At 36.3% G+C, this 16,026-nt stretch overlaps 1 protein-coding gene across 12 annotated transcripts in view; it reads right to left on the reverse strand.

Annotated features, from left to right (window-relative positions):
* LOC117216586 (piezo-type mechanosensitive ion channel component) overlaps window positions 1-16,026 on the reverse strand; it is a 28,772-nt gene that overhangs the window by 1,220 nt on the left and 11,526 nt on the right. The window contains exons 6-37 of one of the 12 annotated variants that reach the window (XM_033463392.1): window positions 15,504-15,656; window positions 14,408-14,519; window positions 14,090-14,199; window positions 13,740-14,006; window positions 13,337-13,663; window positions 12,871-13,163; window positions 12,647-12,783; window positions 12,431-12,573; window positions 12,169-12,345; window positions 11,431-11,947; window positions 11,259-11,354; window positions 10,671-11,113; window positions 10,134-10,539; window positions 8,264-8,326; window positions 7,709-7,854; window positions 6,948-7,124; window positions 5,306-5,602; window positions 5,141-5,217; window positions 4,691-4,765; window positions 4,362-4,442; window positions 3,741-4,017; window positions 3,490-3,653; window positions 3,270-3,419; window positions 2,708-2,869; window positions 2,474-2,621; window positions 2,178-2,392; window positions 1,935-2,093; window positions 1,717-1,843; window positions 1,241-1,647; window positions 786-1,081; window positions 441-690; window positions 46-273 (exon numbers count right to left, since the gene is read on the reverse strand). In XM_033463392.1, coding sequence (XP_033319283.1) covers window positions 46-273; window positions 441-690; window positions 786-1,081; window positions 1,241-1,647; window positions 1,717-1,843; window positions 1,935-2,093; window positions 2,178-2,392; window positions 2,474-2,621; window positions 2,708-2,869; window positions 3,270-3,419; window positions 3,490-3,653; window positions 3,741-4,017; window positions 4,362-4,442; window positions 4,691-4,765; window positions 5,141-5,217; window positions 5,306-5,602; window positions 6,948-7,124; window positions 7,709-7,854; window positions 8,264-8,326; window positions 10,134-10,539; window positions 10,671-11,113; window positions 11,259-11,354; window positions 11,431-11,947; window positions 12,169-12,345; window positions 12,431-12,573; window positions 12,647-12,783; window positions 12,871-13,163; window positions 13,337-13,663; window positions 13,740-14,006; window positions 14,090-14,199; window positions 14,408-14,519; window positions 15,504-15,656 — 6,680 coding nt within the window. Of the gene's footprint in view, window positions 1-45; window positions 274-440; window positions 691-785; window positions 1,082-1,240; window positions 1,648-1,716; window positions 1,844-1,934; window positions 2,094-2,177; window positions 2,393-2,473; window positions 2,622-2,707; window positions 2,870-3,269; window positions 3,420-3,489; window positions 3,654-3,740; window positions 4,018-4,361; window positions 4,443-4,690; window positions 4,766-5,140; window positions 5,218-5,305; window positions 5,603-6,947; window positions 7,125-7,708; window positions 7,855-8,263; window positions 8,327-10,133; window positions 10,540-10,670; window positions 11,114-11,258; window positions 11,355-11,430; window positions 11,948-12,168; window positions 12,346-12,430; window positions 12,574-12,646; window positions 12,784-12,870; window positions 13,164-13,336; window positions 13,664-13,739; window positions 14,007-14,089; window positions 14,200-14,407; window positions 14,520-14,932; window positions 14,981-15,503; window positions 15,657-16,026 lie in introns of all 12 variants that reach the window. The other 11 variants (XM_033463399.1, XM_033463398.1, XM_033463395.1 and 8 more) reach the window with 11 other exon arrangements.

Here is a 16,026-nt window from a genome sequence, read left to right on the forward strand (position 1 = left end):
AAATCTAATATGATACTTATGATGGTGATGTAATGCAACAGCAACCTGATCAACGTCTCCGGTGATCTGTAGAGGAATATTAATTTGGCGAACAAGTCTTCCTCGAGACACAATTCTCCACTTTCACGGACCAAATAAATATCTAAGCATAATCTTAGTATTCTATCGACGTAGGGTAAGTCATCGAACATAATCTTTGGCGCCATGTCACTGACTATTTTCCTCATCATTTGACTTATGACTATCACCGCGGTAGTGTACAAACCTAAGATTCTGTAGACATATACGAGAAAAAATAAATTCTTATAAATAAAAAAAAAGAAAATTCACACTGACGAAAACTGTTCGTGAAGAGAATTAGTATTGTATCCATACTGGATCTCACGAATAACAGTGTAGACCTAGCATAATGATAGCATTAGATAATTTCAAAAACGTACCCAAATCCACTGATAAAACTCAACCCCTCGGGGAACGTTTTATCATTGAACAAGAACATCATGATGTACTTGCAGTCATTTAAGGGCACTCTCTTTAATAGCTGATCGTATAAAGTATCATTGCAAACTTCTTTAACGATCCACCATTTCTGACGAGCGCAACAATCTGCGTCGGTAGATAAATGAAGACTAACATCCCTGTACAGATGATTCTCATCCTCTTCCTCTACATTGTCATCAAGCCATTTCGCTGCAGATTATGGAGATTAATTTCACACATAAGTTCAATGACATTACGTTCTATCTTCATTTCATAGATATCTTTCTCTGTCATATGACACTTACGCATTCGCATTAATTGTGGAACGACGTCAGTGGTTCGACCAGTCACTTTCAAAAACTTGGGAAACGCATATTGCAACGTGATAGTACCATTATGCACGGTTGAATCATTGCTAGAGAGCATATTAGCTAATGTTCTTCTCACAGGATTAAATTCATTGTTTTCATACGGTGGCAATTTTATATCTCTCACTTGTGTCGTTATCCCACTGGCATCTTTCGCGTCCGTTTTTCGAGAAACTGTCCACTCTACGTGTATGACCACGGTTGTGCTATTATCTTCTAGTTCTGTTATCAGTCTGTCATAAAATAATTATATAAAGTTACAGATGTCAACAAGTATATAAAAAGTGATTCTTTTATATCCTTTTCAAACTCAGAAAATTTTTTAGTAATATAAAAATTGGAGTTGATACGAATGCAGGAACGTAGTAGGATTAAAATAACTTTAATCGTACCTATCTAAGTCTGGCGGAGATATACTCCATAATTTTCGAGAGAACCCACTCAATCTCACGGCAGCGACATCAGAATGTATATAGTTCTCCAGGAAAGTGACCGCAGGTCTATCTCTCGCGTACAAATTCGAAAATCTCGTGAAATCAGTTTCATCGTATTCGATGATAGAGCTACTTTGCGCTGACATAGAGTAAATTGGTTCATAAGGACCAATTCTAATTTTCATTGAAACATCGTAGGGTAGATTAGAGACACCAACTGTGCCACCAAGTGCGAATAAGAGCAAGGGGAACCATATTAATCCAATCATGAAGAAGAGAGCACCACCACCGACTAAGTACTTGCTCATTTGTTGCTTCTTTACACCTCGTGGCTGAGGGAAATCCGTTTCTACGCCTCGCATACACTACAATTCACACATATATTTATTTGTAATTTATATACAAATGTATGTAAAATATGTAGAGCGATATACCTTGATTTGATAAATATTGGCGAAAATATCTTCCATTTTGAACCAATCCATTATCGTCATGGAAGTGTCCGTCCAGATCCAGTCCATTACTGCCCTTAATTCGAATAAGAATGGGACTAACATGAATCTGTGGAAAATTTTCACATTAGTTATTAATAATATTAACATTTTAAATTATTATATTAGTTTTAATTTCGATAGATAGAATATATTCTAACACTTTGAATAAGACATAGTTGACAATGCTGTATTTCTTGCAAAGGAAGTTGCCAAGTATTCGTGTCGGATAGCCTTGTCTTAATTGATAAGCCGCTAACAAGAGGTAGAAGCACTTGACCATGTACCAAATTTGCGGTGGAAGCCTCTCATTGAATTGTCTGTGATTATATTTGACAATTTAAATTAAGAAGACGTTAAATATTCGAATTGAAACTTCTCTATGATGAAAAAATCCATCGTACCGTTCGGTAACGCTTGGCAATATGAAAAACATCCAAATGTGAACGCCAAATATAAGAAAGTAATGGAAAATTAGTTTGCCTACGATTGATTTTTTTAAGAACAAGGCTCTATCGATAACTATCAATGCAAACTGTAGCAGTAACATCAGTAGGAACGGCATCGGAACTCGATTTTCTTGTAAATAGGCTGTAACACCACCGTCACCTTGTTGTGTCTAAAAATTGACAAAAATTATTGTTAGAAATTATCTTGAAGGTACATGACATTACTTGTTAGAAAATATAGGGATGCTTACCCCAAATGCAGAAAATCCAAAAATGAGTAGCAAGAAATTAAAGAAATCACACAGGAACATATATGCATATACGTTCGTCTTTTCTTTGCTAACTGGACTAAGAATTTTTTGGAAGAAATCTTTCATTGGTTCTTTGTATTTATTTACGCTGGAAACAAATCATTGTGTTTAAATCAATTTTAAGAGACTACCTCATATAACATCGTATTAAAATAGCTACATATATAGGCTTACGTCATATTCATGGCTTTATTGAACTCTTCGTTCGTGGGACTGATTTCTTCTCCTTGAACGGCCACTAATTTTTCATATTCATTTGTGGTTTGCGCATTTTCACCCTCCCCTGCTGCGCGAAGATTCAAAGTTGCTCCTTTAGGTGTTCTTACGGTACTACTGCTGTAAATAGTAGAATATTAATATTAGCAATTATACAGGGTGGTTGGTAACTGGTGGTACAAGCGGAAAGGGGGTGATTCTACGCGAAAAAAGAAGTCGAAAATATAGAATAAAAATTTTTTTTTAATTTTTCCGTCGAGACAACGATCTACAGTGAGATCCGTTATAACGAGACGCGATAAAGTGCACGCGTACCGAGCGAAAATTCAAAGTCGATTTTCTCGAAAACAAAGCCTCAAACGAAAAATTTTTATTCTATATTTTCGACTTCTTTTTTCGCGTAGAATCACCCCCTTTCCGCTTGTATCACCAGTTACCAACCACCCTGTATATTAATTATACATTATACAATAATATTAGAAACGTATATAAATCAATGAAAATTAAGAAATTGACATACCCTTCTTCTTCTTGTAGCGATACAGATTCTCCTTGACCTCTATTTTCTGGCGGTGGAGGCTTGGCCGGAACTACAGTTAAAGTGGAAGGAATAATTTTTCTTGGTTTTAGGGATGGGGACGTCCATTGCCCCAATGATTTCAGCATAAATCTAAAAATAGGATTTTTGTTTAATTTTTACGATGAAAAAATATTCTTATGAAATTTATGCTTCGATTTACCTATGAAAGAACACCATGAGAAGCAACAATAGATCCCACAAAGCATAATTATGTTTGCGTTCAACCCCCATAATTCTAGGAGTAAATAGAGGATTATTCGGTGCAGCATCTCGATTCCAGGGCAATACTTCTAATTGGAAAATGCATTTTACTATCACAATTGCCTAAAAAAATTTACCTTTAATCAGCTAAGAAACTTTTTGTTTTTTCTAAAAAAATTATTAATCTGTTCGAAGAATTTTATATTTTACCTCGGTGTACGCGATCAACGTTATCCAAAATGTTTTCGAGGGTCGTGGAATGGTTAACGAACCCCAGCAGAATACCATGAGAGGCAAAGGCGTGGAAAGGACGGATGCATTTTTAATCTGATGAAGGAACACCATGAAGTAACAAAGTAGACACGAATGTGCCAGAATTCCAAACCAAATAGATGCCAATAATTGGATTATCGGTGGTTGATCGACTTCAGACAGTGCACCACCTTCGTCATCGTGTTGGACAGGTGAGATTTCGGAGAATAGTGAGCTGTATAAATAACAGTTTTCATTAATAGCATTAAGAAATTCCACCATATGATCTAACATAAATACGCAGAAGGAAGTTTTTTTTCTTCTGCAAAACATTGATACGAAAAGCACACCGAAAGCTCGAACACCTGTAAAATAGAACTGAACGAAAGTTGATAGGTACATCTTTTTCTGTAAATGTAAATATTTATACAATTACGATATTCATGTCTACAGAATAATGTTTAAAGGGACCAGAAAAAATTATAATGTACATGCTGCTTGCAAAGATCAACGTGCAGAAGGTGCGTTTAACAACGAAGTGAAAGAACATTTATCGATTTTACAAAGTAGTCTCGATACCTGGAGGAGGATATGTCCAATCCTCGCTCCAAACTCGGTGCCAAAATTCGGATATGAGGGACCATCAACGAGCTGCTTTTCCTAGCAAAAATAACACTCCTCTCTGTCTACGTTTACTTCAAATTATTTCTTTACATTAACATAAATGCGGATAGGAGATTCGGGAATTTCAATTTAATTTGATTTAAACTGCCAGAGACCTCTATTTCCAAGGGAAATACAAAATATTTAATTTAATCTAATTGAATTAAATTGAATTGTATTTTATTTAATGAAGATATACTTTAGACAACGTCTACGAAAAATAAGCATTTTCTACAGAATCTTACCTTTCTTCCTGCGGTCGTGGTTGGGTAGGTCCCTCGCCAGCATCGTAAGATTCCTCGGCATTTCCATTAGTCGATCTGTCAGAGCGAGCACATTTACTACTCTAGCTTCTACTATAAGGACTGGCCTAATAGCAAGGGTAAATATAGACTACTTCTTTTCGAAAGGACTTTGAATAATTCTAAGAAGGAGAAGCAAGTACTTGGGACAAGCACAATACTACTAAAGCTCTAAAGTGTCGACGTGGGATACCACCAAAGGATTTACTACCTAAAACGAACTAAATCTTTAAAGACATTCTCAATCTCTTCGAAATCGCGGTTCTGGTTATTCTACGATACTGTATCTGTACAGTTAAGCGTTTACGAGCAGATAATGTAGGAAGCCAAAGAGGTAAGAATGTTTTTTTAGTTACAATCAGTTACAATAGTTATCTATGATGAAAATCTTACCCTTGTTTCATCAGAGGAATTGGCTGCCATATTTGAGTGATTCCTAATCGCATTCCCATCCGGAAATCTGGTTTTGTCTATAAATTAAACGATGCCAAGAAAAAGAATCTCCAACATTATCGATCCAATTTCTGTTGCAAATTTTTTACTCGTTCCATCACGTACCTTTAATACTTTCTTTTCTTTCGTTAAAACCTTGCGAATGTATCTATAGTCACGCGAAAATCTGTTCAAGTATTTGGTCATCGACGTCAGGGTGCTATTAATCATCACTATAATGAATTTGAAGTACGTAGCAATTGATACTTTTTGCTCATCCTCCTGTGTCTCCTCCTTTTCATCTGGTTTATCTTCTCCATATTCGTCGTCTGTTGGCACTGGTGTTTTATCACGTTCTGCCGCGGCCGCATCTTTTTCACCGGTTTCCGTATCCGCCGACGCGAGACTTGTTTTGTCAGCGGCCTAATTTAAATAACAAATTATCGTTTGTGTTATTAGTTTGGTTTATTATTTCTGGCAGTTTCTGGTACGTGGAATTTGAAGACAATTACACCATAAGTTTATCGACAGCGGTAGTTATTTAGTAACTGTGTTTGACCCTCTAAGGGTCAACGTTGTATTAACATTTCATTTGCAATTCTTTTAGTCAAATTACATTTCCCAATTCCGTTTTTTTTTCATACGATATTTATAAAACGGAGGTTTGTCATTATTTATTTTTCCATGTAAATTCTACAATGTCGTGAAGTTTAATGAAATTGAGATATTTATGGTATTATGATGAGCTTTAAGTAAACCGTTTGAAATTATAATAAATAATTTTTATTAAATTAATTAATGGACTATTCTAGATAAAAAAAATTTAATGGGTCGTTGGTGGCGTTTTGTCTGAATCAAATTCTGCGTATGCAATTAATCGATATCAAAAATTATTGTTATGGTATTAAAAGCGTGAGATTACGGTGCTACGCTGTAAACATAATGAAAACAAATTAAGCTAAGTATCGAGCGGCAGATATGTACCAACGACGAGGAGCCTCCTGCGACTACAACATTTAAAAGGAATGACATAAAAAACAAAAGAAAAAAAAAAAGGTGAATCGACGTGAGTGGAACGTCACCGCTTCCGTCACATGTGTTTCATTTTTTCTTTTATTACAAAGCTGTAAGATGCGAAAAGAAAGGAAGAATTAACGTCGAAGCACTGTAATAACTAGCGAATATATGTATAAATGTTGTAAAATTCATTAGTACCACTATCATTCGTGGTTTGCTGTGTGTGGCTATGTGTGATTCTGTCTAGTGTATGTACTTGTTAAAAATTGTTAAAAGTGTGAGTTTTGCACAGTTGGCTATTAATAAATTTCCAACACACTTCAATAGGTGATACGAACGTGTTTGAGTCCGATGTAACAAAGAAATTAATGAATAAATATGACGAGAAACAAAAGGATAAGAGAAAGACGGACAGAAGTAAACGATATAAAAATATAATAAAAGATACAACGAAAGCTGAGAATTATTTGCAGATAATATCAAAGATGACACTGGTAATCGACAATTTATTAGAGTACAATTATATAACGATATTATTACAGGAATGAAAGAAAGAAAACTAGGAGAAGAATTAGATAGAAAGGCTAAAATGACGTTAAGATTGAAGAGAGCGTATATATAGAATTTGAAAAGGACAAAAAGAGAAACAAAAGAAAAATAAACAATAAGAATGAAGGAGGAAAAATGGTGGGCAGGTAAGAGAAAAAGAGAGCCTGTAGCAGTGACATGCAGCCTTTTAAGGGGGTCTCACATCGGTGGCCACTGCAGTGTCGGTCTCGGAACGTGCACTGAGATACGACATAGATGATTTCTTCCTTGTTAAAGGCACACTCCGACGACGTAGTCTCAGCGCGTCCTTTTCAGTCCCTCCGTACATGGCGACGTGTGTCGCGATCTCAATGTCTGTCTTAATCAGCGTGTTCATCAGCTGCAAGGGGACCACACTTTTGAATCATTTCTTTCCATGCGTTACCAATTGCCTTTTGTTTGCGTTGTACTTGTTGTCTGCTGTCTGATGACTCCTCGACGGGCCAAGGATTAGAGAACATTCGTGAAAAATGGGTGTGGGGGTGATCATTGCAAAAGGGTTGAAAGGGGGTTTGGGCCAGTGGTAGATCGATAGAATAATGCGAGGACTTTACGCACACACGGAGATCAAGTCAACCTTTGGCCATGATCCCATGATCCATCTGATAGATTCGTTGAGGAACGAACTGTGAATTCGATTGAAAGTTAACTCAGTTAACCGAACAATGACTAGGTTAACAAAGTTAACTGAAGCACGAAATCAAATTGAAAACTATGATGTGAAATTAAAAACTGAATCGGCCTTTTCGATGATAAAAATATGCTGGGTCGTTTCGCGGAATTTCTCAGTGGATCAAGCGTTCTTCGATTAGTCAAACTTTTGCTTCAAATCGAAAGTTCATAGCAGACAAACCAGAGATTCGTAACCCTCCAAAACGTATCGTTCAAAATTTTCATTCGCAATTTAGGAAGCAGCTAACATACCTCGGAAATGGTCATTCTTCTGCCGCGTTTTTCAACTTCGTGACGTTTCTCCGCTTCTTGTTTTTCGGATTCAGTGTCCGGGATCAGATCGGTCACGTCGTCGTCGTCCAGGTCGTCGAACATGTAGTAATCGCCTGATCTGACAGCTGATCAAACAAAACGAATTTTTCTTAAACACTGATAGAAGAACCAACCATTGTCACTTACACTATACTGTGCTAAAGCCATGCACGATATTTCACTTAACTTAAGAGTTGTGCTTTCGGACGATGTTACTCTATGAGGCTCAGACTAACATTTTAGAAAACAGTATAACATCTATTAAAGTTAGAAAAAGTATTAGTACAATCACACAGGACACCCGCCACCATCTTTGGTTCGCTATACATATTAGAATTTCGTGATACACAGAAACAAATTACGTATATGTACAGCGAGGGGTTCTGTAAAAGCAGAAGGATAGTTAGTCAGGATGTGGACACGTCAGTTGGTAGGACAAAGTCTAGATAAGCTGCGGAAAGAGAAAAAAAAAGATGAAAGATAATTTTCATTTACCCTGTCTGTTGGTCTTTGGGGCGCGAACTCTGTACAACGGCCGTGTTCCTGGATAGAGAGTATCTAATACAAAGAAAAGACACAAAAAGGTATAGATAAAAAACTGAAAACGATGAGAAAGTCGTCGGCACAGGCTAGAGATCTATCTTACAACAATATACATGTATATTACATGTCGATTACGCTCGAGTTCTGGAGTCCTTGGTCAGCAGGATCAACAGGATGCAGAACGATCTGTCAAGAAATCAAATGGATTTTTGGATCTGAATTAATACTTCTCCCTATAAGAGAGGTAAAATTAATTACGAAAGTGATGAATGAGGAGAACGTGATGTTCGAATGTCAAAGCAGGGTTGATGCCGAAGGAACATATACGAGACGATCTAATCATCGATATTAGTTATACGAATATAGTATGTTCAACTATGTACATTCAATCAGATCCAAATATAATACGACATCTAACGAAGACCAAAGAAAGTTCTCTTAAAACAACAAAAGGAACGGAAATGAAAATGTCCCGACGACGACATCAATCAAATATCTACACATTTAAAAAACCAATACCGAAACAAGATCTACTGAGGAACCAACAAAACTTCGGTCATTCTAATTTTTACATTTCGACACGACAATGCTCGGCACAAAAATCAAAAGACTCAAACCGGAAGATACCCTAAAAATCCTCTAGAACCATCAATAGTAACGAAACGAAAGAAAGATCAGTGCTTCATAGATGATCTAGAGGTGCTGTCGCGGAAGCATATGTACAGGACATCGTAGCAGATCGACGACGGTGATCTTGTTCCCGTTGTGTCGTTACATGTGTGATGAGATAGCGGGGAGCGAGATGTGCTCGAGACGATGGACTGTCTTGGTGTTTGTAATCCATTCATCCATGGTGGTCCGATGAAGCTGGACTGTCGACGATGTCGGATCGACGAGGTCAACGATCGATCCCGTGGTCCTCTGTCGTATGGCGGCGGCGAGAACACTGGAAACGTCTCGTCGGGCGATGGACCACGTGGATTTAACTCGCTACTCGGTGGAGAACCGAAGGAAATACGGGTCGGTTCGAGGTAACCCTCGAGGCTCACTGTCATCACAGCGGAATTTGGTGTAGGCGCCTGCAAGAGAGACGCAGCTCGCGGTGTCAACGGGGCTGGCTCATCCTCGTCCTCGTCGATCGGTGTCTGATAACCCTGAGGAGGGGTGTGACCGCACGAGCTTACGCTGGAAGACCTTGCCAGAGGCGCTGCCCCTTCTTTTTCGCGTGCATCAAATATAGAGAATCAAATATAGAGACATTAGCCTGCGAATAGTCTCTAAGTTTACCTACGTTGAGGTTTAAGTTTAAGCTATTATTTCTTAATTACTGTAGAGTACACGTAGGTTGGTAGAGTAGAAGAAGCCTTCGTTGAAGTTTAGATTTAGACTGTTTCTTGTTAAATATTATGATATGCACCTGCATAGATCGGTAAGGTAGTAGAATTCTACGTTGAGATTTAGATTTATGCTACTTCCTACTAAATACTGTGGAATACACGACATACGTTGGAAGGATGAAAGAACTAGACATTGTGGTCTAGTTTTTAGCTACTTTTCGTTAATTTTATAGAATACATGTGGATTGGTAAGATGGAAGAACTACAGGTTGCTGTTAGTAGGGAACAAAGAAACCCCGAGTTGAGATATGGGTTCAGGTTACCAGGTAAAGGTACATGAAAGTATAACATTGAGGATTTAGGAACAGAAAGGTAAGGATGAGGAACAGAAAGTTAGTCTGATATTGGAAAATTATTTATCGACGACGTCGTTTCGTCCTGTCAACCTGACCATTTTATACTTCAAATGTTGAAATAATTCTCACCAACTGCGTGTATCTGCGGTTCCCTGTAACTAGGTCCTTGTATTTTTCTCTGGTTAGCTTTGATTTTATCCATTTTAAACTTCAACTTCTGCAACACGTTCTTCTCAACGTTTTCTTGAATTTCGATGCGCTTCTGGTGCAGTTCTTCTAATAACTCCGCCCCTCTAGACGCTAGGATGCTCATAGCTTTCGTTTCATCTACTATATGGAAGAAGTAATAACTCTTGAACAGTCGTTTCTGGAGTAACAGGAAACCAAAGCATAGACCATCCCAGACCATGCCGATATCTTCTTGTGGCACCTCGCAATCCAATTTTTCAAGAACTATGTCGCTCACTGAACTTCGGAATTTTCTTAGACAAGTTATACCGAATAGCTGAATCAGTGGACATGCTAACACTTGCAGCTAAAATTCAATATTTTATTCGTTAGAGTTATGATTAATGTTAATAAGGAAGACAAAAGCTTCATATTCTTCTTGTATTATATATTTTACACGTCAGGTCGGTGATTTTAGTGGTAAATGTTTCAAATTACCTGTTCTATCAGCACGCAACCTACACCCTGAAGCAAAGCCTTGGAAAATATGACGACCACATTGTAACCGATTAGAAGATTCCACCATTTCAAGATGGTTTTCACTGGTCTCAAGTAAAAGTCACTTCCTTGCCAGAGGAACACGAATGCGCCAATTAAATAACCCAACGAGAAGAGATTGGTCCTTTCTGTTCCAGCCAGGAACATGATCGACAAAGTGACCCACATGAGACTTATTAATACGCCTCGTTTAATTATGTCTAACCAACAGTGGATATGTGACACGTAATCTTTCACAGGATTGACGAAATTTGGTTTCTCCATATTTTCGTAGACGGAATAATTATGACCAGCTGGAAATTCTCTGTTAGTCGCTGTGCTTCTTTCTTCGATTTGGAAGACGAGACTTTGTCTGACGACCATCATTAGCAGAATAAAATCACCTGAATTAAAATAAAAAAAGATCAAAGTTTGATATTTTATACTAATTTTATATCTGAAATAAATTTCTGCTTAGGTTCTATTTCTTTGTGCTGATAAAAATATGGATCTTAATACTTATACATAATATTCTATTATGAGTCTTACACATTAATTTTCTAGCGTTTGGTGGAAAGTCAGGATCAGGTAAATACATCCACTCTTGCAAACCCCTCAAAGTTTTGGATTCACTCCATGGATACTCTGAAAGTTAAGAAAAATCAATTTATTCTCTATTTTTGAATTACTTCAAATATTAATATTATAAATATTTAACAACCTATACAAAACCAAGATGGTGGAGCCACGACGAAAGAATACTGAATAGGTAGTAAAATTATACCAAAGAACTTGAAGAAAGGCCAAATTCTGGATATTGCTTTTCTTCTCAGAGAGAAGAATAGTAAAAGCCAAATGCTATAAAGGACAGAATAGAAATCCAATCTGGTTCCAATGAGTGCCACTATTCCTATCAAACAGAATTCAACGCCAAACTTATAGAATCCATAATTGAAAAGGAATTTCAAGCACTGTGGTACTCCTTTGTCAGCGTCTTCTCTGGTGATGGAAGGGAACATAACTTGAGGAGTATCCAAAGGTTCGCTATGTGCTTTTCTATAGAAACACTGTCGAATTCTGATGATTTTTCTGAGAGTAGTCACCACTAAGATTCCTATGTAACCCTTCAATAATTCTGCCAAGTGTCCTGGCTCTCCTTTTTTTATTCCAAACCACTCTGCGATATTATACATCGTGTTATTGCTGCCATACTGAGTTTGATTTTCAGATGGAAATTTCTACAAATGGCAAATGAGAAGATTTATTTGAAAAATCGTATCAATAAAAAAACATGTGATGACTAAGATATTAATTTTTTAATTATTCAATTATCAAAATTCTAATCGATATCAATTATTATTTTATTACACACTGAATAAAAATAAAATTATTTTTTAGGTGAGTATGAAATACTTAGGCGATCGAATAGTTCTTTGATTGATTGTATATTTATATTTACCGTGCAATTAATATTCCAGTTATTGTGATCGATATACTGGATTTGATATAGCATCTTCACGACCATCAGAATGGCAATTATCGCGGCGATCGTGTTGGCAGTACATATTTGAACATTTCTTCGAGAATTGATCATGATAACTAGTATCAAGACGAATACGAAATTAATAGCACAGACCTGAAATTTATTATTTAGGTAAATGACAAATTGAACACCAGTTCTTAATTACTTCAATTACTTTAATTAATTCATTTAAACTCACATCGTTGACACAGAAAATCATCACAGAAACGAAAATGATCTTTTGCATGTGAATTTCAAGGAAGAGCCAAGAATAATTATAAAAATTTAAGAATTGCTGTATTACTTTATGAAATAACTGTAGCCGCTCCAGTTTCGACATTTCTGAAAATGAAATATATCTGTTAGATTAATTTTGATTCGAAAATTCGCAAAATCAGTATACATGGTATCATACCTTTTAACTGTTTTAAGGAGTATATATGTTCTTTCTCTTCTTCAACAAGGAAAACTTCTCCCGGTGAAGATGGTGGCATGGTTAAAATCGGTGAATGGCCAAGACTCGATCGTTCGACCCGAGGACTCTCTTCAGTTCTATAATTTTTAATTATTTATTTCTCCCAATTGTTATACTTATATTATTATACCATGTGCTACATATTATATTAGTTATATGCTAACCCGAATTTCTCGATATCGGTCACTTCCAAGAAATCTTTATGGAAATAATGAATCTGGAGGACAGTGATAATTACGAAGAACGTTGGCGTCAGTAACCTAACAAATAGATCCTTGGTCTCATATATTTCTAGACCAATGTCCTTCTGCAAGTCCTCATCAATATGGAGATAGTTCCAATATTCCGGGAAATTATGAAATTGGTAAGTGTACACGAGAATCAGCATGATTACGGAGTAACCAATGACTGTAATCCAGAATGTATACATCATCTTCCTCCATACTGTCCATGATATCTATAACATAAAAAGAATCAAAATATCATTATATTTTTAAAAATCATTAAGAAGTACGTCAAGAAATTATATCGATAAGGTTTTACAAAAAATTTAATTAATAAAATTATATTGAACTGAGTTTAGGTACAAGAAATTTCATTAATAAAGTTTCACTGAAAAGGTTTGAGTACCTGGAAAGTGATGATTAAAACTAAGAACAGGGACATATAAATGATCCTGAAGACGGTCATACGTTCGCCGGTGATTCCAGAGATGAATAGCATAATAGCCACTACAGCGATCCAAAATTTGGTTAATAATTTTTTCAAAAGTATGCCAACATCTTTCATGAACTTGCTTTTGATTTCCGGCGCTTCGTGATTCATCGCCGCGGTAGCTGTCGACACAGAGACATGTAACGGCGCTACCATGTCTCTCAACGCTGAAGAACGTCTTTGTCTGGTTCTTTCAGCGGTATATTGTCTCATAGTTATCCAGAACATAGATATGAACAGACACTGTAAAGAAGTAAAAAATGTTATGGATAGTAAAATATATCTTACGTTAGTTTGTAAGTGAACAAATTATTTTTACTTTGACGACTAAATGCCATCGGCTAAGTTGTTCAGATTTGCTGAAACCAATCTCTGACACACTTATCCCGTTTATCTTCGTTGGCAGCTCTTCTTCTGTCAGATCCATGCTATAAATGTATTGAACGAGAAGCAAAAGCATTGCATAGGTAACGATAAACGGCGAGCATTTCATCATGGAAGCGCGTTTATTAGGCACCATCCAGAGAATCAAGGCCCATAATAACAGCGCAAACGTTGTCCAACTGTGGTACATTATACTCCAAGTCTAACGATTAAAAGAATCGTATGAAATGATTGAAATTTTAGAAAAAGAAATTTGATCAAATTCGTTGGTTTATTGGGTCTTACCATCATTATGATATTCGTAGCAAGATAGGATGAATTGATTATCAATTGGAAGATGGAATATACAGCCATAATGATATGTTCGATGATTCCGGATTGCTCGTCTGGAGTAGCTAAGAAGCTTTTAATTAATTAATGTGTTCTGATCTTTATACATTATTAATAGACAACGTATATTTATGCAAATTTATATTCTTATATTTATCCATTATATTTTATTATTAATGTATAATATATATATAACACAATTTGAAATCATAATATATATACATATCTCTGAATCTTCTACAAATGCATAAAAACATCATGCTTTAAACAAACCTTCACTGAGACTTTGCATCTGAATGTTGTCATCCTGATGACCATCCTGGACAATGACACTTCCGGTCGAATCTTGCAGTAGCCCCGTTCTCCCGGATCCAAATCGCATCAACTATCAGTAAAAATTAACAATACTATTCTCTATATATTACAAAAACTCCTAAATGTTCCTACACAGCGTTCTCTCTATTTCTTGTATAATTTTAATTTCTATTCTAACTTACTAAATAATCTATGTTAATAAATGTATAATATATGTTTCGTAGAGTAAAATTTTGTTTGTCAAGCGTACACATGCATGCTACGTATAAGTGAAATAAATTTACCTTCACCACAATAGCTACAATAAGAATCCATAAAATGCGTCGATTATTTGAATAAAAACAAAAAAAGGAAAATATAAAAAATTGTGCGCAAGTATGTGAAATCAAATTGACCAGAAAAATAAGAGTGATCGTGATGATATAAGTAAACAAAAGTAATTGCTATGATAATCAAACGTGCAAACTTAATTATTATACGTACGGGTGTGCGCTCGTCGACAGGTAGGGACGACGAATTAATGATCGGCTTCTAAAACAATGGCAAACTAAACATAGCGGCATCCAAACGGAAAAGGAATTTGCTCAGCGTTAAAGAACAACCGCAAATCTGGAAGGCGACAGCAAATAAAAACACGGCAGTCGTTTGAAGGGAGACGGGCAGTCAATTCAACAAAAATACATTAACACAAAATTATATACCGCCTACTTGAAAGATTCTCATCACCTTCGTCAATCAAAGAGAGGAAAAACGAAAAAGAAATGAAAATTATTAATTTCATTCCATGAATACTACATTTCATAATGATACGAACATTCTCTTTTGTCATAACAAGTTAGTGATAGAACAAAATAATACTTACACTGGCAAGTACATATATATGTACATGTGTGACTGGCATATATGTATGTAAATAAAATGTAAATAAAATGTGAGTAAAATATGAAATAAAATCGATGATGAACTGTACAGTCGAATTTGATTAAAAAATCTAAAAACAGGCAAGAATCGAAGCAGAAAAGAACATTCGACTCATGCAGGATGAGATCCTTACGCGAGCCTTTCGTCGCGCTGATTGCCATCTCTGAGATGGAGTTCTTCTCCTGATGGAAACGTGCCTGGACAATGGAGTGTCCAGATTCTCCAGCTTTCCGCTCAAACGTTTCACTTTCTTTGCCTGGAACGCCTCGTTAGTAAAAGCAACGTTCTTCAAAGAAAGACATGTGTGTTACAGAGAGAGAGACACACTTGTGAGTATCAAGAATTAGTGGAAATAGAGTCGTAGAAGCTTAGATCGTGTTATTTCGCCGACATCGAGGTTAATCGTTCTCCTTAACCGCATGAAAATTAATTGAGTCAGTAACAGGCACATTGCACGCATCGTGCATCATTAACATGATTCATGCTTAATTTCTTAATTATATTTTATGTCCATCACTTTCGGATACCCAAGTATCCAAGACATGGTATTCAACAATATTCTCAGTTGGATCTTCTAGTTGATTTCCTTGACCCAGTTAATTACAATTTCAATCGATAAAAGGCTACTTTCGTTTAATTACTTGATAATCTTCGCG

Source organism: Bombus bifarius, unplaced genomic scaffold (assembly GCF_011952205.1).
Source record: "Bombus bifarius isolate JDL3187 unplaced genomic scaffold, Bbif_JDL3187 scf7180000010271, whole genome shotgun sequence".
Classification (NCBI taxonomy): domain Eukaryota; kingdom Metazoa; phylum Arthropoda; class Insecta; order Hymenoptera; family Apidae; genus Bombus; species Bombus bifarius.